Here is a 23,699-nt window from a genome sequence, read left to right on the forward strand (position 1 = left end):
ACTCGACGAAAATCGCTCTATTGAAGCGAAGTTGCTGTGATATCGATGACTTTTTTAATATGTTCAGTCATAAAGCAGGGGCATGCATATTCAACAATTTGAGTGAAGTCATTATGCTAGACGCGTACGGTCGGCTGTTTAATTCCTTTTTACCCACCCATAAAATTCAGTATAACTACGTGACAGCTTTGCATAATAAGTCCAAAGTATTTTATTCAAGCTTCACATGGAACTACACTGTGGACGACCAGTGATTTGTCATTTAGTGCCTGTTGTTAACAAAATTTATATAACAACAAGGAAATATCCTGATAGCTATATCTACACTAGTCGTAACTGAACTTAGTACTGAAAAAAAAAAGTGCTCGCAAGAGAGGATGAGGGGTGCTCGACAACATTGTAGGTTATTTATTATGTGAGCAATGCTTTAGCTGTAATATGGCAGCCATTTCAAGTATATGATCACAAGTTTGATTATTACAAGAGTTAAATCGCATGCAAGTTTTCAGCTAAACTACCACTTAGCCTACAGGCTTCAAAGGTTTAAGCCAGGTTTGTCGTATAAATCTTAAAAACTTTTTATGCGAAAACTGAGGCTGATAAAGGCCACGATCTTGTGAACATGCCACATACAAAGTATTGAAGGATGACAGAAGCTATTGGCAAATACCTGTACAGTGAAAATTAAATTTTGTTCGCATCCATTTGCGACGTAACATTGACATTAAATGAAATGATCGAGTGACCTAATACAAAAATGCCTTTTTTGTAAACGTTCAGGCTCAATGATAAAAAATATTACGAGCATTTAGTCTCAGCCCCAAGATATGTGTTCTTAATTAAAAATGTATAACCTTAATCTTTCCCAGTATAAACAAACGTAAGTTTAATGATTAATGTAGTGCCAAACTGGTAAACAGCACTGAATGAAGGCACCAAACCTTAGTAAAAAACGGACGAAATTGACCTAACATGTAGGAGCCCATCTGAGGAGCTGAACTTCTTTTACGAGCCACAACTGGAGTGCTCCGATGGTTAGCGCCTTTGCTTTCGGTGAGACATTTCTCCTTCCAGAATGTTCCTACCGGAATGCTGAAATAAGTCTTGTGTTTCTCAATAGATCGCGTCAGTTCGGAGAAACTGCATGTGACGTCTTCGTTGTACGGTTTGCCGTGGCATTCCCTGTGTGCAGAGTATACGCTGGTAGCTTCCTCGCTGTAAAAAGCTTCCACTCCGTGATGGTAGGGGCCGTTAAAAATGTTAACGGAAGCTAAGCTTGGGAAATGAGGGATCAAGTCATTGTCGTTAACAACTCTCCAACTGTTGTTGACAAGTTGGTCGTGTTGCAGAGCATAATCGTAGTTACCTACTCGAGGCATGCCAAACGTGTACAAGATGATGTTCTTACGAGAAGCGATGTCGTAATAACTGAGCCATGTACTTGCCAATGAAGCCATTGCACCTCCTAAAGAATGTCCTGTAACCCAGATCTGATACGATGGATTCTGCGAAACGAGAGATTTTACTTCCGCCTCCATGCTTGGCCATAACGTGTCAAAACCTCTCTTCCAGTAGGTTTGAACTTTGCCATCGAAGAACTTTACCTTAGGGGCAATCAAGGTTTCTACGAATTGGACAACCACCTGATCAAAATGCGTGGAGCCGCGAAAAGCGACCACAATAACTTTCAATGCGTGTGAAACAGCAACATAACCAGAGCAGTCATGATCATTGGCGACATCACAAACCTTTGTAACCACACTCTGAAGTTGGAAGTTTCCGGTTTTCATGGAGTTGTTGAGACATTTCTGTTGATGTTCCCGGTCACCAGACTGGTCGTACGCTACCGCTGAAAGAAGTAACATCTTCATCGATAATTCAGGATCATAATGCGACAATTCGTCATCACAATGAGATTTCTCCACAGTGTTTTCCGCCCTCTTGCAAGGGTTTGTTGCTACAGCGCCTGGTGCATGACATTCGTTATCCCTCTTGCACCATCTACACGGCTTCATGAACGACGAGCTCACGCATGCACCGCAGGTCTTGGCACTACAGAGGAATGCCTCGACTACAGTGAGTTGTGGAAGGATAACAAAGAAGCATAACACCGGACCAAACATGGTCAAAGGAAACTTGAAATGATTCAACTACCGTGGATGTTCTAGGGTTGTCCTCGCCTGACACATTCAACATATTATATGCAGTAAGCAGGCTTCAGCCTTTTATGTATGGACTCATGTGACTTCTGAACTTTCCCAGAATGTGTAACCTGAGCAGGGAAGGGGGGGGGGGGGAGAACCTTACCTTATGAACGGTAACGTCGGCTTGTACGGTTTGTTTGATATTGGACATCCATGTTATGGTCAATTGACAGCTGTCAAAACAGGGTATCCGCTGACCAGTATCACATGACCATATTGCAGGCTCAGCTGTTCACCTCGTCGAGGTCTTTTTTTAAGCTAACCGCTGTCCAATTTACTTTTCCCAAAGATGCTCGATAACAGTTTCAGTGCTCTAATATAGCAATTTTGAACTAAATAGGACTATTAGTTTTAGGTTTCCTGAGACACAAATACAAATCTTGGCTGTTCAAAAATCTGGTAAAATCCGTGACAAAGTCCGTTTTGTAGACTCTCAGTACAAGTAAGAGATGGCTCTGCACTGAAAAATCCCAACACTCCAAAATACGATTCAAACCGTCCGTGCAGCTAAATACTGTTTTCTTTTATGTTATTTATCAGCTGAACTCCATCAAGACCTAATACGAAAGAAAAGAATATTTCAAAACATTTCATTTACTTCATAAATGACATTTCCTTTTCAGAAAATTATATCTTCCGTTCAGCCCTAGACCTAAAAATTTTTTTTTCGAAAACACAAACGGCTTCCTATTTGTTGTTTAAACTGAAAAGATTCTATGTGGTCTGGTGTTTTGCCCATATTAATATTTTTCTAGTTTCGAATAATCAGTAAATGCATAAATTATAACTTGTTGTTCGTAAAAACCTCTTGACACTGCAAACTTAAGTAGTAACGAATGAAACGATGGCAAAACCAATCTGCCGAATTTTAACACTTAAGGTAAAGAACTTTTGTCTATGCCCGTAAATTTCAGTTGCAAAGACTTTAATCCGCAATTCAGCTGAACTCCCCGAGTTCTGACGTAATTTGTCGGTCATTGTTCTGGTGCTGAGGTATGAAAACGAAACATTTCAAATTAAGATTTTAGTTTCCACGAGTCTCAGCAGATACGGACGACAGGTTTACCCAGTTTTAGCTATTTTAAAGTTGGCTTTAAACCTTGATGAAATGAAAGAGCATGTAATAATCGAAATGAAAAAGGATCATTGTAATGTAAAAGGATCTTCTACGTTTTAAAAAACGTTTGAAGTTTACTCAATTCAAGCTCACGATGCCGATATGATATTATTGGGTTTCTAGTTCCTTCTGGTAACGTTTTCAGTTTCGTCACACGGTGTTTCATTGAAATTATCCCTATAACAGACCCAGCCTTTTAAAAACATAACACAATGTGTCTAAAATTGCTGTTATAACCGAATTCGAAAACGCTTCGTAGCCAATGAAGGACCCGGACGGAGAAACATGAGCAGGCGTGATAACTTTCTGTGAAGTCTTGTAAAGGCAGTGCGGACCAACACATTACAAATTACTTTCGAACTATAGAAATTTTTTATAGAATAATTTATTCCGATTCAGTTTCGAACCAATACAATACCTCAGATTGACAGGCGTTGTTCAATATAAGGCTCGTTTCATCAAGTGAAACAGCTCGCGTTGCCTTTATACATTCAGAGTGAGAGTGGTGAGGTATCAATCCCGACGGGAAAATGTTTCGCTATTTTGAACTTGGCTTGGTCATCTTTTTAACACAACTGATTATAGCTGTGGCCTTCCTCTGTAACGACAACAATTGCGAAGACTGCGTTAACTCGCGATTCATTCAGTGTAGATGGTGCAAGAGGGATAACAAATGTCGCACGCCCTTTGCTGATGCGAAAAGCCCTTGCAGCAGAGCAGAAACCATTGTACAGAAATCTCATTGTGCTGACGAAGTGTCACGTTACGATCCTGAATTATCGATGAAAATGTTGCTTCTTTCAGCGGTAGCGTACGACCCGGTACATCCTCAAGAATGCCTCGACAACTCCCTGTCATCTGACAAGTTCAAACTTCAGACTGTAGTTTCGAGGAAGTGTGACATCTTCGGAAACGAATGTTCTGGCTTTGTTGCGGTTTCGCGTGCTGTGAAAGCTATCGTGATCGCGTTTCGTGGATCTGTGAAGACTGAGCAAGCGATTGCGGAATTCTTCGAATCCTTGCTTTCCCCTGAGACAGAATTTCTTAAGGGTAAAGTTCAAAGCTACTGGAAGAGAAGCTTCGAGGAGCTATGGCAGTCGGGTATGGAGGCGGAAGTGAAAGCTCTCGTTTCGAAGTATCCGTCATATCAGATCTGGGTTACAGGGCATTCTTTAGGAGCTGCGCTGGCTTCGTTGGCAAGTACATGGCTCGCTTATTACAACATCGCTCCTCCTAAGAACATCATCTTGTACACGTTTGGCATGCCTCGAGTTGGTGACTACGACTATGCTCTGCAACACGATCAACTTGTCAACAACAGTTGGAGAGTTGTTAATGACAACGACTTGATCCCTCATTTTCCAATTGTGATCGGGGTGCCGAAAAAACTCTCCGGTCCTTATCATCACGGCGTGGAGGTTTTCTACAGCGAAGAGGCCATCAGTGTAAATTCTACGCACAGAGAATGTCACGGAAAACCAATCAATGAAGACGCCACATGCAGCTTTTCGGAGAAGCAGCTCTCAATCGAACGACACTTGAACTACTTTAGTGTTGAAGTTGGATCGTTCTGGTTGACAAATTGTGTTCACCGTACAACGCGCAAGAAACCAGAAGCAGCTGAGAGCTCCAAAAAAAGAAGGCGTTTAAGTCCGAGAAATTAGTGGGGAGGACCGGGGTACAAATCACGTGTCACGAAAAATTTAACGGAAATTTCACGTTTAAGTCTGGTTCATAATCGTTTATTACATAGAGGCATTAAAAGGATTTGTATGTAAATGTTCGGCTGTCACAAGGAATGATGTAAAAGATGAATAAATTGCCATTAGAAAACCTTTTTTCCAGTTCTATTGTTGTCCGTCGGGTAGTTTTGAAGCACCTCAAAAGCGTTCACGTTATAGTCTTAGTAGCGATTGTGTCGTTCACCTTTATAACGAACGCTCCGTAATAGCCGGTCCTTTGCAACACTCCACAAAGCACAAAAAACACTAAATTTCAGAATAAAATTCCCTGACTTTCCCTTGACCTTCAAGGATTTTTCCCCTCGCCTTTTTCTGACCCTGTTTATAGTGGTGGAAGAGTTTTTATACCAAGTTCAAGCGGTTCAAATGACTGAATAGAATGATACTACAATTTTATGTATGGACTTGTATGGTATTTGTTTTACGGGTTTTGTTAAAAGCTCGACATTTGCTACAGTATAAATGAAGTCCAGTTTCAGCCCGAATGGTTGACTATTAAATTTCCGGTTGGAGCCCAAATTACGGATTGAAAAGTAGGGAAAAAAAGTTACAACAAATAGTGAACCCCAGTTCCCCCACTTTCTCAAAGAGCATGAATACAGCCTACTGAAAAAAAAACACTTCTTTTTGGCTAAAATTTTACCCAGTTTCCCTTTCTAAATAACAACAACTACACTGAATTGTAGACCATCTTATTGCGTTGTAGATACAATTACAGCAGCTCTTAACAGATCCATGACTGTGAAGTTCATGCAAATCAACCGGTCTCGTCTGTTCTGAAGTAGTGATGCTATTGTTCAAGCTATCTGTCCTTAAAACTCTGAACGTAGCAGTAAATTATTACACAAACGATTCTGGTATAAATGCATTTAGCAGGTACAAGATTGACAGGCGTTGTTCAATATAAGACTTGTTTCATCAAGTGAAACAGCTCGCGTTGCTTTTATACATTCAGGGTGAGAGTGGTGAGGTATCAATCCCAATGTTTCGCTTTCTTGCACTTGGCGTGGTCATCTTTCTAACACAACTGATCATAGTCGTGGCCTTCCTCTGTAACGACAACAATTGTGAAGACTGCGTGAACTCGCGATTCATTCAGTGTAGATGGTGCAAGAGGGATAACAAATGTCGTACACCCTTTGCTGATGTGGCAAGCCCTTGCAGCAGAGCAGAAACCATTTTACAGAAATCTCATTGCGCTGACGAACTGTCACGTTACGATCCTGAATTATCGATGAAGATGTTGCTTCTTTCAGCGGCAGCGTACGACCCAGTACATCCTCAAGAGTGTCTCGGCAACTCCCTGTCATCTGACAAGTTCAAACTTCAGCCTGTAGTTACGAGGAAGTGCGACATCTTCGGAAACGAATGTTCTGGCTTTGTTGCGGTTTCGCGTGCTGTGAAAGCTATCGTGATCGCGTTTCGTGGATCTGTGAAGACTGAGCAAGCGATTGCGGAATTCTTCGAATCCTTGCTTTCCCCTGAGACAGAATTTCTTAAGGGTAAAGTTCAAAGCTACTGGAAGAGAAGCTTCGAGGAGCTATGGCAGTCGGGTATGGAGGCGGAAGTGAAAGCTCTCGTTTCGAAGTATCCGTCATATCAGATCTGGGTTACAGGGCATTCTTTAGGAGCTGCGCTGGCTTCGTTGGCAAGTACATGGCTCGCTTATTACAACATCGCTCCTCCTAAGAACATCATCTTGTACACGTTTGGCATGCCTCGAGTTGGTGACTACGACTATGCTCTGCAACACGATCAACTTGTCAACAACAGTTGGAGAGTTGTTAATGACAACGACTTGATCCCTCATTTTCCAATTGTGATCGGGGTGCCGAAAAAACTCTCCGGTCCTTATCATCACGGCGTGGAGGTTTTCTACAGCGAAGAGGCCATCAGTGTAAATTCTACGCACAGAGAATGTCACGGAAAACCAATCAATGAAGACGCCACATGCAGCTTTTCGGAGAAGCAGCTCTCAATCGAACGACACTTGAACTACTTTAGTGTTGAAGTTGGATCGTTCTGGTTGACAAATTGTGTTCACCGTACAACGCGCAAGAAACCAGAAGCAGCTGAGAGCTCCAAAAAAAGAAGGCGTTTAAGTCCGAGAAATTAGTGGGGAGGACCGGGGTACAAATCACGTGTCACGAAAAATTTAACGGAAATTTCACGTTTAAGTCTGGTTCATAATCGTTTATTACATAGAGGCATTAAAAGGATTTGTATGTAAATGTTCGGCTGTCACAAGGAATGATGTAAAAGATGAATAAATTGCCATTAGAAAACCTTTTTTCCAGTTCTATTGTTGTCCGTCGGGTAGTTTTGAAGCACCTCAAAAGCGTTCACGTTATAGTCTTAGTAGCGATTGTGTCGTTCACCTTTATAACGAACGCTCCGTAATAGCCGGTCCTTTGCAACACTCCACAAAGCACAAAAAACACTAAATTTCAGAATAAAATTCCCTGACTTTCCCTTGACCTTCAAGGATTTTTCCCCTCGCCTTTTTCTGACCCTGTTTATAGTGGTGGAAGAGTTTTTATACCAAGTTCAAGCGGTTCAAATGACTGAATAGAATGATACTACAATTTTATGTATGGACTTGTATGGTATTTGTTTTACGGGTTTTGTTAAAAGCTCGACATTTGCTACAGTATAAATGAAGTCCAGTTTCAGCCCGAATGGTTGACTATTAAATTTCCGGTTGGAGCCCAAATTACGGATTGAAAAGTAGGGAAAAAAAGTTACAACAAATAGTGAACCCCAGTTCCCCCACTTTCTCAAAGAGCATGAATACAGCCTACTGAAAAAAAAAACACTTCTTTTTGGCTAAAATTTTACCCAGTTTCCCTTTCTAAATAACAACAACTACACTGAATTGTAGACCATCTTATTGCGTTGTAGATACAATTACAGCAGCTCTTAACAGATCCATGACTGTGAAGTTCATGCAAATCAACCGGTCTCGTCTGTTCTGAAGTAGTGATGCTATTGTTCAAGCTATCTGTCCTTAAAACTCTGAACGTAGCAGTAAATTATTACACAAACGATTCTGGTATAAATGCATTTAGCAGGTACAAGATTGACAGGCGTTGTTCAATATAAGACTTGTTTCATCAAGTGAAACAGCTCGCGTTGCTTTTATACATTCAGGGTGAGAGTGGTGAGGTATCAATCCCAATGTTTCGCTTTCTTGCACTTGGCGTGGTCATCTTTCTAACACAACTGATCATAGTCGTGGCCTTCCTCTGTAACGACAACAATTGTGAAGACTGCGTGAACTCGCGATTCATTCAGTGTAGATGGTGCAAGAGGGATAACAAATGTCGTACACCCTTTGCTGATGTGGCAAGCCCTTGCAGCAGAGCAGAAACCATTTTACAGAAATCTCATTGCGCTGACGAACTGTCACGTTACGATCCTGAATTATCGATGAAGATGTTGCTTCTTTCAGCGGCAGCGTACGACCCAGTACATCCTCAAGAGTGTCTCGGCAACTCCCTGTCATCTGACAAGTTCAAACTTCAGCCTGTAGTTACGAGGAAGTGCGACATCTTCGGAAACGAATGTTCTGGCTTTGTTGCGGTTTCGCGTGCTGTGAAAGCTATCGTGATCGCGTTTCGTGGATCTGTGAAGACTGAGCAAGCGATTGCGGAATTCTTCGAATCCTTGCTTTCCCCTGAGACAGAATTTCTTAAGGGTAAAGTTCAAAGCTACTGGAAGAGAAGCTTTGAGGAGCTATGGCAGTCGGGTATGGAGGCGGAAGTGAAAGCTCTCGTTTCGAAGTATCCGTCATATCAGATCTGGGTTACAGGGCATTCTTTAGGAGCTGCGCTGGCTTCGTTGGCAAGTACATGGCTCGCTTATTACAACATCGCTCCTCCTAAGAACAACATCTTGTACACGTTTGGCATGCCTCGAGTTGGTAACTACGACTATGCTCTGCAACACGATCAACTTATCAACAACAGCTGGAGAGTTGTTAATGACAATGACTTGATCCCTCATTTCCCAATTGTGATCGGGGTGCCGAAAAAACTCGTCGGTCCATATCATCATGGCGTGGAGGTGTTCTACAGCGAAGAGGCCGTCAGCGTAAATTCTACGCACAGGGAATGTCACGGAAAACCATACAATGAAGACGCCACATGCAGCTTTTCGGAGAAGCAGATCTCTATCGAACGACACTTGAACTACTTTAGTGTTCAAGTTGGATCGTTCTGGTTGACAAATTGTGTTCAACGTACAACGCGCAAGAAACCAGAAGAAGCTGAGAGCTCCAAAAAAAGAAGACGTTTAAGTCCGACAAATTAGTACGTAGGGAGGGCCGGGGTACAAATCACGTGTCACGAAAACTGATTTAACGGAAATTTCACGTTTTAGTCTGGTTCATAATTGTTTATTATATAAGGATTTGTATGTAAATGTTCGGCTGTCAAGGTATGTTGTAAAAGGTGAATAAATTGCCATAAAAAAACCTTTTTTCCAGTTCTACTGTTGTCCGTCGGGTAGTTTTGAAGCACCTCAAAAGCGTTCACGTTGTAGTCTTAGTAGCGATTGTGTCGTTCACCTTTATAACGAACGCTCCGTAATAGCCGGTCCTTTGCAACACTCCACAAAGCACAAGAAAACACCAAATTTCAGAATAAAATTCCCCGACTTTCCCTTGACCTTCAAGGATTTTTCCCCTCGCCTTTTTCTGACCCTGTTTATAGTGGTGGAAGAGTTTTTAAACCAAGTTCAAGCAGTTCAAATGACTGAATAGAATGATACTACAATTTTATGTATGGACTTGTATGGTATTTGTTAGACTTTTATTTAGGAAAGCGTTGGACGATTTTTACTTGTAATATTTTATTGTAGTTTTTTAAGGTTTTTAACTAAGTGCATGATCCGCTTTTTACACAATTTTCATAGTATATTATATAATTAGTAATTTTAGTAATTTTTAATTTTTAATCAGCAGGACCCCGTTGATAACAGTACGCATGTACTGAAGGGCTATCCTGGATAAACATTCGTTATTATTATTATTATTATTATTATTATTATTATTATTATTATTATTATTATTATTATTATTATTATTATTATTATTATTGTTTTACGGGTTTTGTTAAAAGCTCGACATTTGCTACAGTATAAATGAAGTCTAGTTTCAGCCCGAATGGTTGACTATTAAATTTCCGGTTGGAGCTCAAATAACTGGTTGAAAAGTAGGGAAAAAAAGTTACAACAAATAGTGAACCCCAGTTCCCCCACTTTCTCAAAGAGCATGAATACAGCCTACTGAAAAAAAAAACCACTTCTTTTTGGCTAAAATTTTACCCAGTTTCCCTTTCTAAATAACAACAACTACACTGAATTGTAGACCATCTTATTGCGTTGTAGATACAATTACAGCAGCTCTTAACAGATCCATGACTGCGAAGTTCATGCAAATCAACCGGTCTCGTCTGTTCTGAAGTAGTGATGCTATTGTTCAAGCTATCTGTCCTTAAAACTCTGAACGTAGCAGTAAATTATTACACAAACGATTCTGGTATAAATGCATTTAGCAGATACAAGTTTGCGATGCGGACCTATATTTTTCAATTTTCGTTCCCAACTGAGGTTCATTTGAAGACCTCGAGCTGCGAGACTGGCTGTCTTGTTCAATACTTTCTGGTGACACAAGCCTTCTTGTCATCCCGAAGATTTCTAAATTACCAACTGCTGTCTGTCGATCAATTGAAACTTGACGAAAACTTTTGTCGAAGTTGCTTGCAGACTGCTGGCTAATATAGTTGTTGACAACCTGTTCATAATATTTACATATAAAATTGAACCGAGTGAAAGCTCCTCTCAGCTAAAAAAAGTGTTCGACATCTTATTTCTAAACCATACAGGTCACAGGAATTCATTAACCAATCACCAAAGAAATTGTCTCGCTAAATAACTAACTTCTCCCAAGACAATAAACAGTAACTGACGAAGAGTTGTGAGGAGACTTTGCACTTTGATCTCATGTGCAGCAAGGCTGTCATTCTTGCTCAGTGCTGTGACCACTTGATGGTCTTGAGGTCGACGCCTTCTTGAACCATCTCCCACAGTGGGCTGCAAGCAAAAAACAACAAAAGCTCAGACAATTTACTGATAACATTGAGAACATGCAACCAGTGTAGAGCGCTGGAACTATCGCGGAATTTAAAGATCTATGTCAGGGGGATTTCACAGATTTTTGGTGTTAACTATCCTGAAATTAGTGGTAAGCAACTAAACCCATAAAAAATTATTACATGTATCTTTGAACATCTAAAGGAAGATATAACCTTGATTTGCGGATAGAAATCAAGCTACGGCTATAAATATCGATTTTTTTAAAGACGCGCGGAAACAACTTGAAAAAGTAAGCCTTACTTTTCAAGTTGCAATCCGTTTCCATCCGAGCCATCCGTAGCCAAAGATGCTCGTTAACAGTTTCAGTGCTTTAATATAGCAATTTTAAATAAAATGGACTATTAATTTTAGGTTTCCTGCGACACAACATTTTGGCTGTTCAAAAATCTGGTAAAATTGTTCCTTTAATTGAAGATGATTTCGAACAGATTGGCGGAGAAGACAAACACTCGGCTCTAATTGGTTAGAACATGGGGAATGCGTTTCTTGTACCAAATCAGTAAGCTGGAGCACACACAAAATCTAATTGAAAACCGCTCTATAGATAACGTTACTCACCAATAACTCAAAAGGTTTTTATGTTTTACCAACCTCATCTCACGAAGCCGTTTGACATGTTTAATTGTTCTTTCCACGGTGTAATCGATCTCTTCCTCTGTAGTGAATCGTCCAATTCCAAACCTAAAAAAAATAAAAATATAAGTTACGAATCAGCGACGGCATTACAAAATAAAAAACTTGGCTTTAGAGTTGACCGAGGCCTTAACTATATTGATCCTACAGCCTCAAGGTCGAAGTATAAATTACTACCTTATTGCCATACATTATTTATGTTAGTTGTGTCAATTTGGTGGTGGGTTAGAATAACATTGCTGAAGGTGATATTCTTAAGGGAATGGTCAAAACTATTGTACTCAGACAGGACCCACCATTCTGCAAAAAGACGCGTGGTCTCTCTGTACCTTCTTCCCCCACCCTTCCCACTGTTGTCTGTATAGCTCCACTCTATGGGGAGTAGAGACTAAGAAAAAGATTCAAACATCTTTGTGCCATTTCTCCAGCAATTCAAGCTTCATGCACAGCTAATATGTAAGTCTTATCTTAAATTTTGAGGCCAATAAATTTTGTCCATTTGGCTAATCAGACAGGTGGTATCTTGTCTAGCCCCCTTACCCTACACAAGGTGGTCCTCGTCAAATACACTTGTTATGACCACTTCCCTTAATACCATCACCAGATACAGAGGAATTTTGAAATGCTCTTCATCTGGTTTATTTCATGATTAAAATCAGAATCTAGTATATGCACGCCGATCCACATGCCCAACATCATCAAGACAAAGCGCGCGAGAATCAAACCCCAGAGGAAACCGCGAGCCGATGTAACCCAACAAATCACGCGCACACGCGTACGCACATCAACAGGCACGCAAAAGTCCTTTGTGCATACTATACCTGATGGAGGAGTGAGCGAGATCTTCATCAGCACCTATCGCTCGGAGGACATAAGAAGGCTCCAGCGAGGCCGAGGTACATGCGCTAGGGGAGAAAAAACAAAAACAATGTTAACGTTCATGTACACAGTGTAAATACCATTGACAGCCCATTTTTGACTCATGGTCAGCATTGAAATGCGTCTGACTGCTGTCGAAACATTTAACTTAATAATAATTTTACTCCAAAGAGTTTGATTTATGAAAACAAATGAGAAATAAGATTGTAAATTTTCATATCAAAGAAACCTAAAATTTCAATGTAACCACATTTAATAATTAATTTTAATTGCTCTTTCATTCAACAAACCAAAGATAATGAATTTAAGTACAAGGCCTCGAATACTGTACACTTTGAAATTTGCATATTAAATAAATAAATAAAAAAATAATAAAGAATATTTAAACAGGATGGCCCTTCAGTACATGATGAGTACTGTTATCAAAGGGGTCCTGCAAAAAGAAAAATATATAACAATATCAAAAAAAATAAAAACATCATATAAAAAGATAAAAAGTTAAAAATCTTATTAATTTATGCTTATGTAACCTATTAAAATAATTTGTTTAAAGACTGCCTTAATAAAAACCTACTGCTAGTGTGTCTAGTTTTTAAAGGTAAAGAATTAAAAATAATATGGCCTTTGTAACTTTATATAACAACTCACTGTTTGGTCCCTACCTTCCTGAAGACAGTGCCACGTCCTTGAGAGCCATCAAAAGACTTTCTCCCTCCACAAAAGCGAACGACAGGTTCACACATCCGGGATACGAATGCTCTGGGTCACCGTTTCTGATCACGTGGGTTAAGTTAGCCGTGATGGTGTTCACAAGCCGGTTAGACAGCTCTGTTACCCTTTTATGGTCATACTGCGAAAAATTCGAAAACAAAGACAACTTAGACAACAATGTGCACTAACGTAAAACGGCTAGGCCAAATATCACCCACATGGGCATCCGAAAGCAAGCGCAGATTAGGACGGCTGAGAGAACAAAGAGCAGTAAAATCTCAGATTTAAGACATGGAGGGAGGCGGAGGTTGCAGCCAGAGACAAGATGGCGTGGAGGCCCCAACCTCAACGAGGAGAAAAGGGCTCAATGATGATGAAAGTAACGCAAAATTCAGAAAATAAGCCACCCCTCCCTGAAATTAAACCACCACCCCTCCTCCTGCAAATAAACCTCAGGCACAAAAATCGTTGCTACAATAAGCCCTCCCGAATATAAGGATCATGGGCTTATATTTAGTTAAAGCCCTTAAGGAAAGAGACGACTCTTCCGATTGTTAGCCTCTGCTGTAGGGCTTAAGGCCTTTTTTGTATTTTATGTGGTGATAGATGCTGAGACCTGTAATGTTTGTTTGTCAACTGTAAAACACAGTAATGATGCACCTTTTCTCAGCTACATGTAACATCAAAACTTTACCTCCATTTCCTCTTGAGACACTTCACAAGCGGCTCCCAATCCAACCGCTAACACGTGCGGCACAGTGCCACTGCGCATGCCCCTAAAATAACCGCAGTTCAAATAAGAATTATTCTTAATCTTATATTAAACTCAGTCATTGATCTCTTCTGGTATGAATGCTCAATATGATCGCCATAGAACACTTAAAGATGAATTACAGTCCGTACTGCGCAATCTCGGCTGCAATATTTATGTGAGCCTCACAAACAAAGCAAAACTAAAAATTACGTGACAAACTTACCTGTTTCTTCATTATTAACGCCAGATATCCTTGCAGAACAAATAATAACAAGTAGAAGAACCTTGACGCTATTTCAAACCGACGTTTCAGCTCATCGGAAGTTCTTGAACGAAGCGAACTGTAATGGCGGACTAAAAAACTTCATGTATGCTGTCACCAAAGTGTAACGTTTCAACGAATTCAAAACAAAAACGTAAACAAACCCTGAGTCTGCGCAGTACGGACTGGAAATCAGCTTTAAAGGATGTCTGCATTTGAACTGACACATGTACACTGGTTATCGATAGGAGTCTTCTGATCTTCTCTGTTGTGTATTTTCTATAGTTTATCAACCGATGTCCTGTAAGCTAAACCTTTCAAGCTCGTTGTATCTCTTATTTTGACCATCACTGTTGTTTTTTTTTTTGGTTTATTATTTCCTCTTAGTTTGTAATTTAAGAAATTTGACTTCTAGTTTATTTAATCATAAATCCCCCAAAATGGTTTAATATACATGTAATTTATATTGTGACAAAGCTCTTAAATGAGCTACTTCGCAACTGCCCTAAATTTAGCCTGTGGGTACTACATGTGTACCTTTCCTGTCCTCCTCCACTCTGAATGGGCTCCACCCTCACACGAGGCCTTTTTCGAATGTACAAGGCACCAACACCTGTCACAGTAATTAAATAAGTAAACTTAACCCATAAAGCCCCATTATCAACATGCAATTTCTCTTTATCAGTCTCCATACATCTCTTGTAGTAAATGTTGGGAGAATCCACAATCCGATCTCAAAATCAAAGACTGAAAGGTTTTTGTACATGTCATTCCCCGATAGTCCAATGAGGTGAATTACTTTTAGCTCAAATTTCGTACTCTTATCTGTCATTAGGTTGTTGAATACGCTGGGTTCGTACTCTGTTGAGTTTTTGAAATTCCATAACTTTCCATGACCTTTTCAAAGTTTTCCATGACCTAAATTTGACCATTTTACTTGGAAATTTACAAAAATTATCTTGATTTCGGGTACGTTTTTACCTTTTTCTTCACAAAAATAACCTGCCTTATTTATTTTGTACAATCAATACCATTTTCCATGACTTTTCATGACCCACACTTTAATTCTATGACTTTCCAGGCCTGGAAAATGAAATTCTAAAATTCCATGACTTTCCAGGTTTTCCATGACCTGTACGAACCATGACACACGCCAATCTACATGTATTTCATTCTTTGTGGCCGCTAAATAAGGGTTTTTTGTTAGTATTATACTGGCAATACTTTCAGGACTTTAATAACCGGCTGTTTAATGGAGGGTGGTCGCTTAATATTATTATTGATGGCCGCTTAATATTATTATTGATGGCCGCTTAATATAATGGGTGGCCGCTTAATAGTGGTTCAACTGTACTGTAATCGCACCTTTAGGTCCATAAATCTTGTGTCCACTGATTGACATTAGGTCAATCTTCAGTTCATTCACGTCCACGGGAATCTTGCCAACTGCTTGGGCTGCATCTGTGTGAAAGAAGATTTTGTTCTTGCGGCAAAGGGCTCCTGCAAGAGAAAAAGAAACAAGAGTTTGAAACACATAAATCCTAATCAAACATAAAGAAATGGATTAAAATTACCAAACAATGTGTAGCTCCATTTATTATCCATACCTCCCCCACAGAAGGGATATTTCCTAAGACCCCTCCCCCCAAATCCCTCTGGGATTCCAATTAAGCTTCATACATTTCCTTAAAGTTGTTGGCCTTTGAGACCCCTCTCACCCCCAGCCAGGAATTTCCAATCCCTTCTGTCAAGGGGGGGGGGGGGGGGGGAAAGTGGACATCTTCTGGAACCACACAATCTACACAGTACTTGTGCAATGTACAGTCATGTGGAATTAAAAAGATTATTGATTTTATTTTTAATCAACTTACCAGTAAGCAGCATGATTGTATTCTTGCAGCGTATATTGCCCTTTGTGGCAACAGCTTACCGGTAAGTTTGCCCATGTTTGTTTACCAGTAGAACTTCACTTGAACTTCAAACTTCATTGTCTGTTTTTTTTTTCAAAAGTTGTGCTTCCAAATCAGGGGTGCGGCTTATCTACGGGTGGGGCTTATACATTTACAAGGAACTTTACAGTACATGTATGAAGCTGAAATGGAATTCTTTAAGAGGAAGGGTGGGCTAAACAATGAAACCGTCCACAATTATGCTGCGGGTATGGATATTTTCTGGAACAACACAACAAACCTGATTAAACCCACAAAGTTTGATGGAATAGTAATGAAGTAGTAAACAAAACGCTGTTTCGCTCCCTTGCATGTATTTTCGGTCATTTGATTTCATCTCTCAAAACTCAAACTCTCGATAATTCAACCTTGCCTTGAAGGTTTGAGTTACTGGGAGTGAGCTGTCCATGTACAAATAGCACTGACAGCAGTATATAGCACAGGTCATAATAATAATAATAATAATAATAATAATAATAATAAACTTTATTTCCGTGTCTAAAAATGTTTAGCTGAGGGGAAAAGTCCCCTCTACTAATTGTGGACACCTGACTAACTAAAGAAAAAAGGTAAAAACAACTTAAACCTATCATAATACAACTATTACAATTAATAATTTAAAGTTAAAATAAGTTAAAAAAGAGCTATTTACATAATAAAAACGGGTAAAAAAGTAAATCTATTTATGTGATAAAAAAGACTATATACATGGCTAGTATTAATAGTCACAGAGGCGGCAATTGCATCATTCATTTTTTAAAAAGTTATTGAAGTCACGTTTCTGAATCGTTTTCTTAAATGTCTTAAGTGACTGGCAGTTTCTTTCTTCTGTCGTCAGGTGGCCCCAGAGCTTCGGCCCCAGGTATCTAATAGAATGCTTTCCGTACGTAACTGTAGAGAAGCGGGGCATCAAAAAGTCTGATTGCCTCAGCTGGTAGGACAACTGATGAGGCTTAAATAGCTGACGGATTTACACATTACAAATATTTCTAAAAAGATTGCATCTGGCATTGGCATCCTAAAGCGTAGCAGGTCTTTTGTTCCATTTAAGACATTACTATGTATCTATAACTCTTTAGTACAACCCCATTTTGATTATTGTAGTGTCGTTTGGGGGAATTGCAGTAAAACTCTGGCAAGTAAACTAGAAAAACTGCAAAACCGTGCTGCGCGTATCTTGACCTCTTCTTCCTACGATGCCAATGCTGATGATCTTATTGCAAGACTTGGCTGGAATAAACTCGATGTCCAATTTAAATTTAAAACAGCCGTCATGGTCTATAAATCACTCAATGGTCTTGCACCTGACTACCTTAGGACAATGTTTTCTAATAGAAGCGATACGTGTACCTATTCACTGAGAGGGTCCACGGGTAAACTAACTGTTCCGCTCCCCCGCACTAATTTTCTTAAAAACAGTTTTAGCTATAGAGGTGCGGTGCTGTGGAACAGTTTACCTGTCGACCTTCGGCAAGCACAAACTCTCACTAGCTTTAAATCCGGCTGCAGCAGTTTCGTTTTTGGCTAGAATCAATGTAAATATTAACATCACACGGCATTCATGGAAAGCAGGCATTTCTTTTATTATAACTAATTAATTCATCGTAGACGACTAATGTAATTTAAATTTATTATGTAAAATGGGTATTAAGTAATTTTAAATAAGTATTATGTAGTATTTTAAGTCCTGATGATTTTTACCGTGTTTAAATAAAGATTAAATAAATAAATAAATAAATAATTTGGGCTAAGCACAGGTCATACAGCACAGGTCATACAGCACAGGTCATACAGCACAGGCCATACAGCACAGGTCAGAGACACCTGACACAGATAATTGCATTCATGATCAGGATCCTTACCAATTTCCTTGACAGGTTGAGTAACACCAATCTCATTGTTGACTGTCATTATGGATACAAGAGATGTGTCAGGTCTGATGGCCTCTTCTAGTTCCTGTAGTTATGATCAAGAAGGCTCATGTAATATCGCCATTATTTTTTTTTAAAAAAATCTTAAATTGTTAGTTGGCTCTAAGGATCAGGAGTTTTTAAAAAAATGAAATTACAGTCAACTCTCATTATAGTGGACATGCTTGGGGCATCATTTAGTGTCTGTTATAGCGAGAGTCTGTTATAGCAGGAGTCATTTCCAGTCAAACCTATTTCCCCAGGGATCTGGATTTTGTCCATACACTGTAATAGCGAGTGTCTGCAATAGTGGGGTGTCCGCAACTAGGTGAGAGTTGACTGTACATCAATTGAGGCTAGGTTTGTTTGTAGACACTAAAAATTTGTTACTTAATTAACCTGACCAATCTGAGTAAAGTACGTACTCTGCAATGGATCAACATCCCATCTCCAAGTTTACAAGAGGAGTAGCAATACTCCAAGTTGATTCATGCTGATGTTACAGAAACGTCCCAATTTCTCGAACCTCCAGAGAAACCAAAAATGGTTCAGGAAGTCAAGGAAATTGAGGAGTAGGGTGTAAAATTGTAATGTTCAACTATCCAAGGACTTTTGTTTCGGGTTATCAGGAGGTTTGAGACATTGAAGGTTCGAGAATTCATGATTCTACCGCATTTTGTAAGAGAGATGGTAACCAGGTGTGTAATACTGTACTTTTGCATTTATAATAAAAATTAATAACCTGAAAGATTTAGCATACAAATTATACCTGTAAGTCAATGAGTCCATTTTTCATGACAGGTAAATAGGTCACATCAAAACCTTCACCCTCAAGTGCACGGCAAGAATCCAACACACACTTGTGCTCCTAAGGACAAAACAAATAAAAGCAAAAGGAGAAAATTGCTTTGTACATGTATTATTATAGAGCTTCTTACTCATTTAATTAAAAAAGAAATGTTGCAAATTAATAGTAAAAAAAAGAAATTAGCAAGAAAATATACAATTCAACATTAAGTTTATACATGTACATAATACTCACAGTTTGTGTTGTAATAACATGCTTCTTGTTCTTTTTGTAAAATCGTGCAACTCCCTGAAGAGAAAAAAATTAAATAATACGTTAATTTACACTTTACTGGACTTTAACAAATTACAACCTACATCTTCAACACAATCTCTCTTCAGAATTTAAACTACATAAATTTCTAAATTTCTTGTGACCCACCTGCTTGACAGTGTGACACAGAATGAAATAGAATAGCCTTCAGTGAAGTTATTTTTGGTTGACGAGTGCTTCAATTAAAAACAAAGTGAGTGAAAGAGGAAGATACAGTAACAGTAGGGCTCCCCCCTCATTTGCTTTTCAGCCTCACTCCTACTCCTTTACTCATTTTCCACCCACCCTTACCCTAAAGTAAATACAATACCGCTCAAATGTAAGTTGACAGTCTCGACTCGATCCTCAAGACTCGATACTCGAGAGAGACTCGAGACTCAATCCTCGCATCTCAAAGTTCGAGTGACTCAAGTTTTGAGTCTCGAGGATCGAGTCGCAGGGATCGAGAAACAAGGCGGTCTCAAATATTCATAACTCATTCATTACTGGAATATTCATAACTCGAATAGTAGTAAAGTCATCTGGCGGAAAACGGCTTGCCTGGTTCTCTCGACTGCAGCCTGCTTGAGCAATTTTATGATTGATTGATTCATTCAAGCGACAAGCTCAATATTTTTCTCGACTCGATCCTCGAGACTCAAGACTCAATCCTCAAGACTCGAAACTCAAAATTTTCGAGTTTCAAGGATCGAGTCTCGAGGTTCGAGGATCAAGTCTCGAGTCTCGAGGATCGAGGCTCGAGGGACTGTCAACTTACATTTGAGCGGTACTGTACATGTACCTTAACAGAAATGTTGTTTGATTCTGTAGCCCCACTGGTGAATATGATCTCTTTTGGATCTGCACTAATAAGGTCTGCTACTTGCTGTAAAATCAAGAAAATAAATAAATAAGTAAATAAATGTACCATATCATGGCTTCAAAAACAAGTTGAATTCTAGCTAGCCTTTCAGACAAGCTGTTGAATGTCAAATTTTGCTTGCCAGAAAAGTTACAAACTTGTTTTAGCTTACAGCAGATACATGTAGCTTGCAATTGCCTTGGCCCTTGCCATCAGGCAATTGAATATGAAAAGATACTTGCCCAGCAGGAAAATATGACAGGATGGGACTTTTTTCAAGCCCTGGATACATGAACCTGTATAGTGCAGTGCTTTTAATAAGCACTGACAGCCAACGAAAAGTGTCAAGTACTTTGCTTTTATTTCACTAGAGAAGTTGGCTACATTTATAATCAGGGGTTTCAAAGTGGCATGTTTTGAAGTTTAACCCTTTAAGCCCCGAGGTAACTGGTCTCTTTTCCTAAATCAATAAATATTTACTGGATGTCCATGTATGATACACCATTTGAAAGGTATTAATTAAAATACTTCATAAAACATGTCAACAAATAATAAGAAAGTAATGGCCTTAAAAGAAATGGCTTAAAAACATAAAAAGAAAAAGTTTTAAAACTGTGTGTATCCACGTATATAATGGGTATACCCCTAAACTTTAGCTTAATGTGCAGCTCTCACTGTTGTGGTTAGTTTCAGTTATGTTGCATCTCACACACGTATCAGGAAAAAAAAATTTCAAAAGTTATAGGGTGGTCAATCAAGTCACAAATAGGGGGGAGGAACAATTTTATGTTTTCAAAATGCAGATCTTTCCAAGGAAATTTTGGTGGCAAAAATTCAAATTAATTGGGCAAATATTGACCAAGTTATGTATCGGGGCTTAAATTAAAGTAGGCATCAGCAGCTCAAAGAGCAGGCAGGTGTCACAATGCCAAACTTGTTTGTCACGAACTGATTGCTATGACCAGAGTAACTGGTGACATATCATAATCGAGTTACCGTCAGAACTCCAGCGGTTGCTGGCTTGTTTTGAAAACCCTATTACTTATTAATTTTCCTTAAATTGAATTAAGATTTTTTCAAACAGTTGGTTGCTCAATTCAAACCAGCTGCCTTCTTCAAATAATATTGAAACCCTTGACAGTGTACATGTGCATACCTTTCTGGCATGTTCGACAGCTTGTTCACTTTCCCAGCCATAAGCATGTGTGCGTGAATGTGGGTTTCCATAATAATACACTGAATATGGCATCATAGCATCCAACACACGTGGGTCCTTAAAAAAGTACACCAGAATAATATAATGAATGTTAAATATCCCACTGACTTTTCAGGAGTCTAGACATGTAATTGCGTATCCGAGAAAAAGTGGATTGTACACTGTACAGTACGTACAATGTAACTAACAGAACTTCACTAGCAGACATCTCATGTAGCTGGGCAGCTTTCCCAGTTGACACTCATTCACAGACCACACTGAATCGGTTTCCAAAGTGATTCAATAATGAAAGTTTCAATGTGCACAAAATGGTTAAAAAAATACAAGGAAAGTAACAGAAGTCCAAGAGGGAACATAGGGGGGGGGGGGGGGTCTAGAGTACCAAGGGATGAGGGAAGAGATGGAGGGGTCATTCCAAAGGAGGGTACTGCAAGTGCACATAGGGATCACACACACCTGTTAGTGTCAGGAAAAGGAAAAAGAAATCGAGAAAGAATATATGTTTTGGATAGTAAAACAAATTTGAAGGGGAAAAAAACATTCCTTACCAGAGGAGTAGTTGCTTGGGCATCAAGGTAGAGAGGTCTTAAGTCTGGTCTTTCATCTTCTAGTAATGGTGTAATAAAAAGGATTATGACTTTACTGGAATAGTGGGAGTAAACAGACTCCTTGTTGATATCTGATGTTTGACATGAAAACTTCTAAACCAATGACATAACTCTACAGAGAATAAATAGAGGATAATACATGGTTGTGCGGAGATATGAAATTTATCTTCAAGTGTTCAAATTGATAGCTCACGAGTGAGCGCAGTGAACGAGTGAGATACTGTATCACTTTTGAACACGAGAAGATAAATTTCATATATCCAAGCAACCATGTATTATTCTGTTTATTATATAAACCTACTAATTACGATGTTTTTTGACGATTTTGAGAAGATTTCTGACAATTTTCAAAATGTTGTCCAAAGGTCGTACGAATGTTTTCCGAAAATTTCCGAAGATTTCCGAAGATTACCGAGGAAGATCCGAAGATGTTTCGACTTAATATCGATATACTTTGGCTCATCATGCATTGAAACATGGCAAACTCTGCGAGGTGATTGGTCAAAAATGATATCACACATGTGTGGATACCATTTTTATCCACACGTGTGATACCATTTTTCTCGATTTGCTACTACTCGCTATACCACTGCAGTTTATATAATAAATAAATCTATCTATCCACAATATCTAGATGACCGGCATGTAGTGTCTCAAATTGGTTTTTGCTTGGTTTTGATTATATACGCTTGCAAGTAATTCTCCAGTCAGAGGTACATGTACAGTACATGTACTACACAGATCTCTGTAGAGTGTGTCATTAGTTAGACCTTTTTCAGGTCAAAAGAAATGTACATGTGAAGCAAAATGTCCATTTATTTAGCCTAAATAAGCACAAAAGTTAGGCTAAATAAGTACCGTTCTAGTTAAAATAAGTACCGTTCAATCAGTTAGTTAAGACTCTGATACTCTAGTTTAAACACTACATGACATTGCACATGTTATTTTCGCCATAATTTTTTAAATAAGTAAGCTAATATTTACTACTTTTCCTGGGGAAAGAGCGAAATGGAAACTCTTCAACAAACTTGACATAAACCCAGTTGAAGAAAGCAAAAACGATGAATAATGCTCACTCTAGATATTAACACAGGAATGATGTAACAATTACAGAAACTCCCATACATGTACATGTACAGTGTAACTTAAGCTTATGTTGTGATCTCCAGAAATGTGGCGTCAACACAGGTCAAGTAAAGCTCAAACTTCAAACCGTTAAATGCAACTAGTTAATTCAGATAACATTTTCATTTTCGTACATGGAAAATGATAGAACTAATACACAACAAATGCTACAAACAAACAAACCTGGACTCGTGGCCTGTGCAGCAGTAGATGTGGTTTCATCAGTCGCCGTCGTTTTCAAGCCTTTTGTGATCAAAATTCGACATGACGATGAACCCAGACGTGGTTTAACTAACAACCTTCGAAACATAGTCGATCAGAATTTCCGTTATTACAGCGGTTGTTGAAATAACTCCAACCAAAAAGATTGACCCTGTTTTGGATATCTGTTCCTCCAGTGCTGTGACATAACATGTGATGAAAAAAAACTCAGGCGCCAAGCCTTCTAGGGTATCCCGAAAGTTTTGCCCGA

General features: G+C 39.1%; 6 protein-coding genes across 8 annotated transcripts; 4 read left to right on the forward strand and 2 right to left on the reverse strand.

Moving 5' to 3' along the window:
* Nucleotides 1-213: 213 nt before the first annotated feature.
* On the reverse strand, nt 214-2,199 carry LOC144652124 (lipase ZK262.3-like). The gene has a single exon (XM_078512152.1). It carries the CDS (start codon nt 2,121-2,123, stop codon nt 894-896), a length of 1,230 nt encoding a protein of 409 aa, XP_078368278.1. The 5' UTR covers nt 2,124-2,199; the 3' UTR covers nt 214-893.
* Nucleotides 2,200-3,508: 1,309 nt separating this feature from the next.
* Nucleotides 3,509-5,154, forward strand: LOC144649206 (lipase ZK262.3-like). Its single transcript, XM_078508665.1, has one exon. It carries the CDS (start codon nt 3,852-3,854, stop codon nt 4,983-4,985), a length of 1,134 nt encoding a protein of 377 aa, XP_078364791.1. The 5' UTR covers nt 3,509-3,851; the 3' UTR covers nt 4,986-5,154.
* Nucleotides 5,155-5,857: 703 nt separating this feature from the next.
* LOC144649205 (lipase ZK262.3-like) lies at nt 5,858-7,348 on the forward strand. Its single transcript, XM_078508664.1, has one exon. It carries the CDS (start codon nt 6,046-6,048, stop codon nt 7,177-7,179), a length of 1,134 nt encoding a protein of 377 aa, XP_078364790.1. The 5' UTR covers nt 5,858-6,045; the 3' UTR covers nt 7,180-7,348.
* A 726-nt stretch (nt 7,349-8,074) lies between these two features.
* On the forward strand, nt 8,075-10,065 carry LOC144649207 (lipase ZK262.3-like). The gene has a single exon (XM_078508666.1). The coding sequence runs from the start codon at nt 8,241-8,243 to the stop codon at nt 9,372-9,374; it is 1,134 nt and encodes a 377-aa protein (XP_078364792.1). The 5' UTR covers nt 8,075-8,240; the 3' UTR covers nt 9,375-10,065.
* Nucleotides 10,066-10,421: 356 nt separating this feature from the next.
* On the reverse strand, nt 10,422-23,654 carry LOC144649203 (cysteine desulfurase-like). Of its 3 annotated transcripts, none has more exons than XM_078508662.1 (14): nt 23,411-23,654; nt 22,043-22,098; nt 21,435-21,551; nt 20,219-20,302; nt 19,360-19,413; nt 19,087-19,185; nt 18,270-18,363; nt 15,824-15,958; nt 14,996-15,071; nt 14,137-14,218; nt 13,394-13,581; nt 12,674-12,757; nt 11,811-11,900; nt 10,422-11,156 (listed from the first exon to the last, which is right to left on the reverse strand). In XM_078508662.1, the coding sequence occupies exons 1-14, from the start codon at nt 23,535-23,537 to the stop codon at nt 11,093-11,095; spliced, it is 1,350 nt and encodes a 449-aa protein (XP_078364788.1). In that variant the 5' UTR covers nt 23,538-23,654; the 3' UTR covers nt 10,422-11,092. The 3 variants fall into 3 exon arrangements, 2 of the variants coding, with proteins under 2 accessions (XP_078364788.1, XP_078364787.1); XM_078508661.1 differs by having other exon boundaries at nt 22,043-22,101; nt 23,411-23,653; XR_013569856.1 differs by lacking the exon at nt 10,422-11,156 and having other exon boundaries at nt 11,836-11,900; nt 12,674-13,164; nt 22,043-22,101.
* LOC144651168 (uncharacterized) lies at nt 16,619-18,000 on the forward strand. The gene is made up of 2 exons (XM_078511058.1): nt 16,619-16,678; nt 17,369-18,000. Exons 1-2 carry the CDS (start codon nt 16,619-16,621, stop codon nt 17,933-17,935), a joined length of 627 nt encoding a protein of 208 aa, XP_078367184.1. The 3' UTR covers nt 17,936-18,000.
* Nucleotides 23,655-23,699: the final 45 nt, after the last annotated feature.

The sequence above is a fragment of the Oculina patagonica genome, chromosome 4 (genome assembly GCF_052425735.1).
Source record: "Oculina patagonica isolate OP01 chromosome 4, crgOcupat, whole genome shotgun sequence".
NCBI lineage: Eukaryota > Metazoa > Cnidaria > Anthozoa > Scleractinia > Oculinidae > Oculina > Oculina patagonica.

Bases quoted from the DNA above. Each gene is read 5' to 3' on its own strand.
- LOC144652124 (XM_078512152.1), bottom strand. From the start codon at position 2,123: ATGTTTGGTCCGGTGTTATGCTTCTTTGTTATCCTTCCACAACTCACT.
- LOC144649206 (XM_078508665.1), top strand. From the start codon at position 3,852: ATGTTTCGCTATTTTGAACTTGGCTTGGTCATCTTTTTAACACAACTG.
- LOC144649205 (XM_078508664.1), top strand. From the start codon at position 6,046: ATGTTTCGCTTTCTTGCACTTGGCGTGGTCATCTTTCTAACACAACTG.
- LOC144649207 (XM_078508666.1), top strand. From the start codon at position 8,241: ATGTTTCGCTTTCTTGCACTTGGCGTGGTCATCTTTCTAACACAACTG.
- LOC144651168 (XM_078511058.1), top strand. From the start codon at position 16,619: ATGGATATTTTCTGGAACAACACAACAAACCTGATTAAACCCACAAAG. The intron at 16,679-17,368 runs GTAATGAAGTAG...AGGCTTAAATAG, and splicing joins CCACAAAGTTTGATGGAATA to CTGACGGATTTACACATTAC.
- LOC144649203 (XM_078508661.1), bottom strand. From the start codon at position 23,537: ATGTTTCGAAGGTTGTTAGTTAAACCACGTCTGGGTTCATCGTCATGT. The intron at 20,303-21,434 runs GTATGCACATGT...TTGATTTTACAG, and splicing joins CTGTCGAACATGCCAGAAAG to CAAGTAGCAGACCTTATTAG. The intron at 19,186-19,359 runs GTGAGTATTATG...TTTTGTCCTTAG, and splicing joins ATGTTATTACAACACAAACT to GAGCACAAGTGTGTGTTGGA.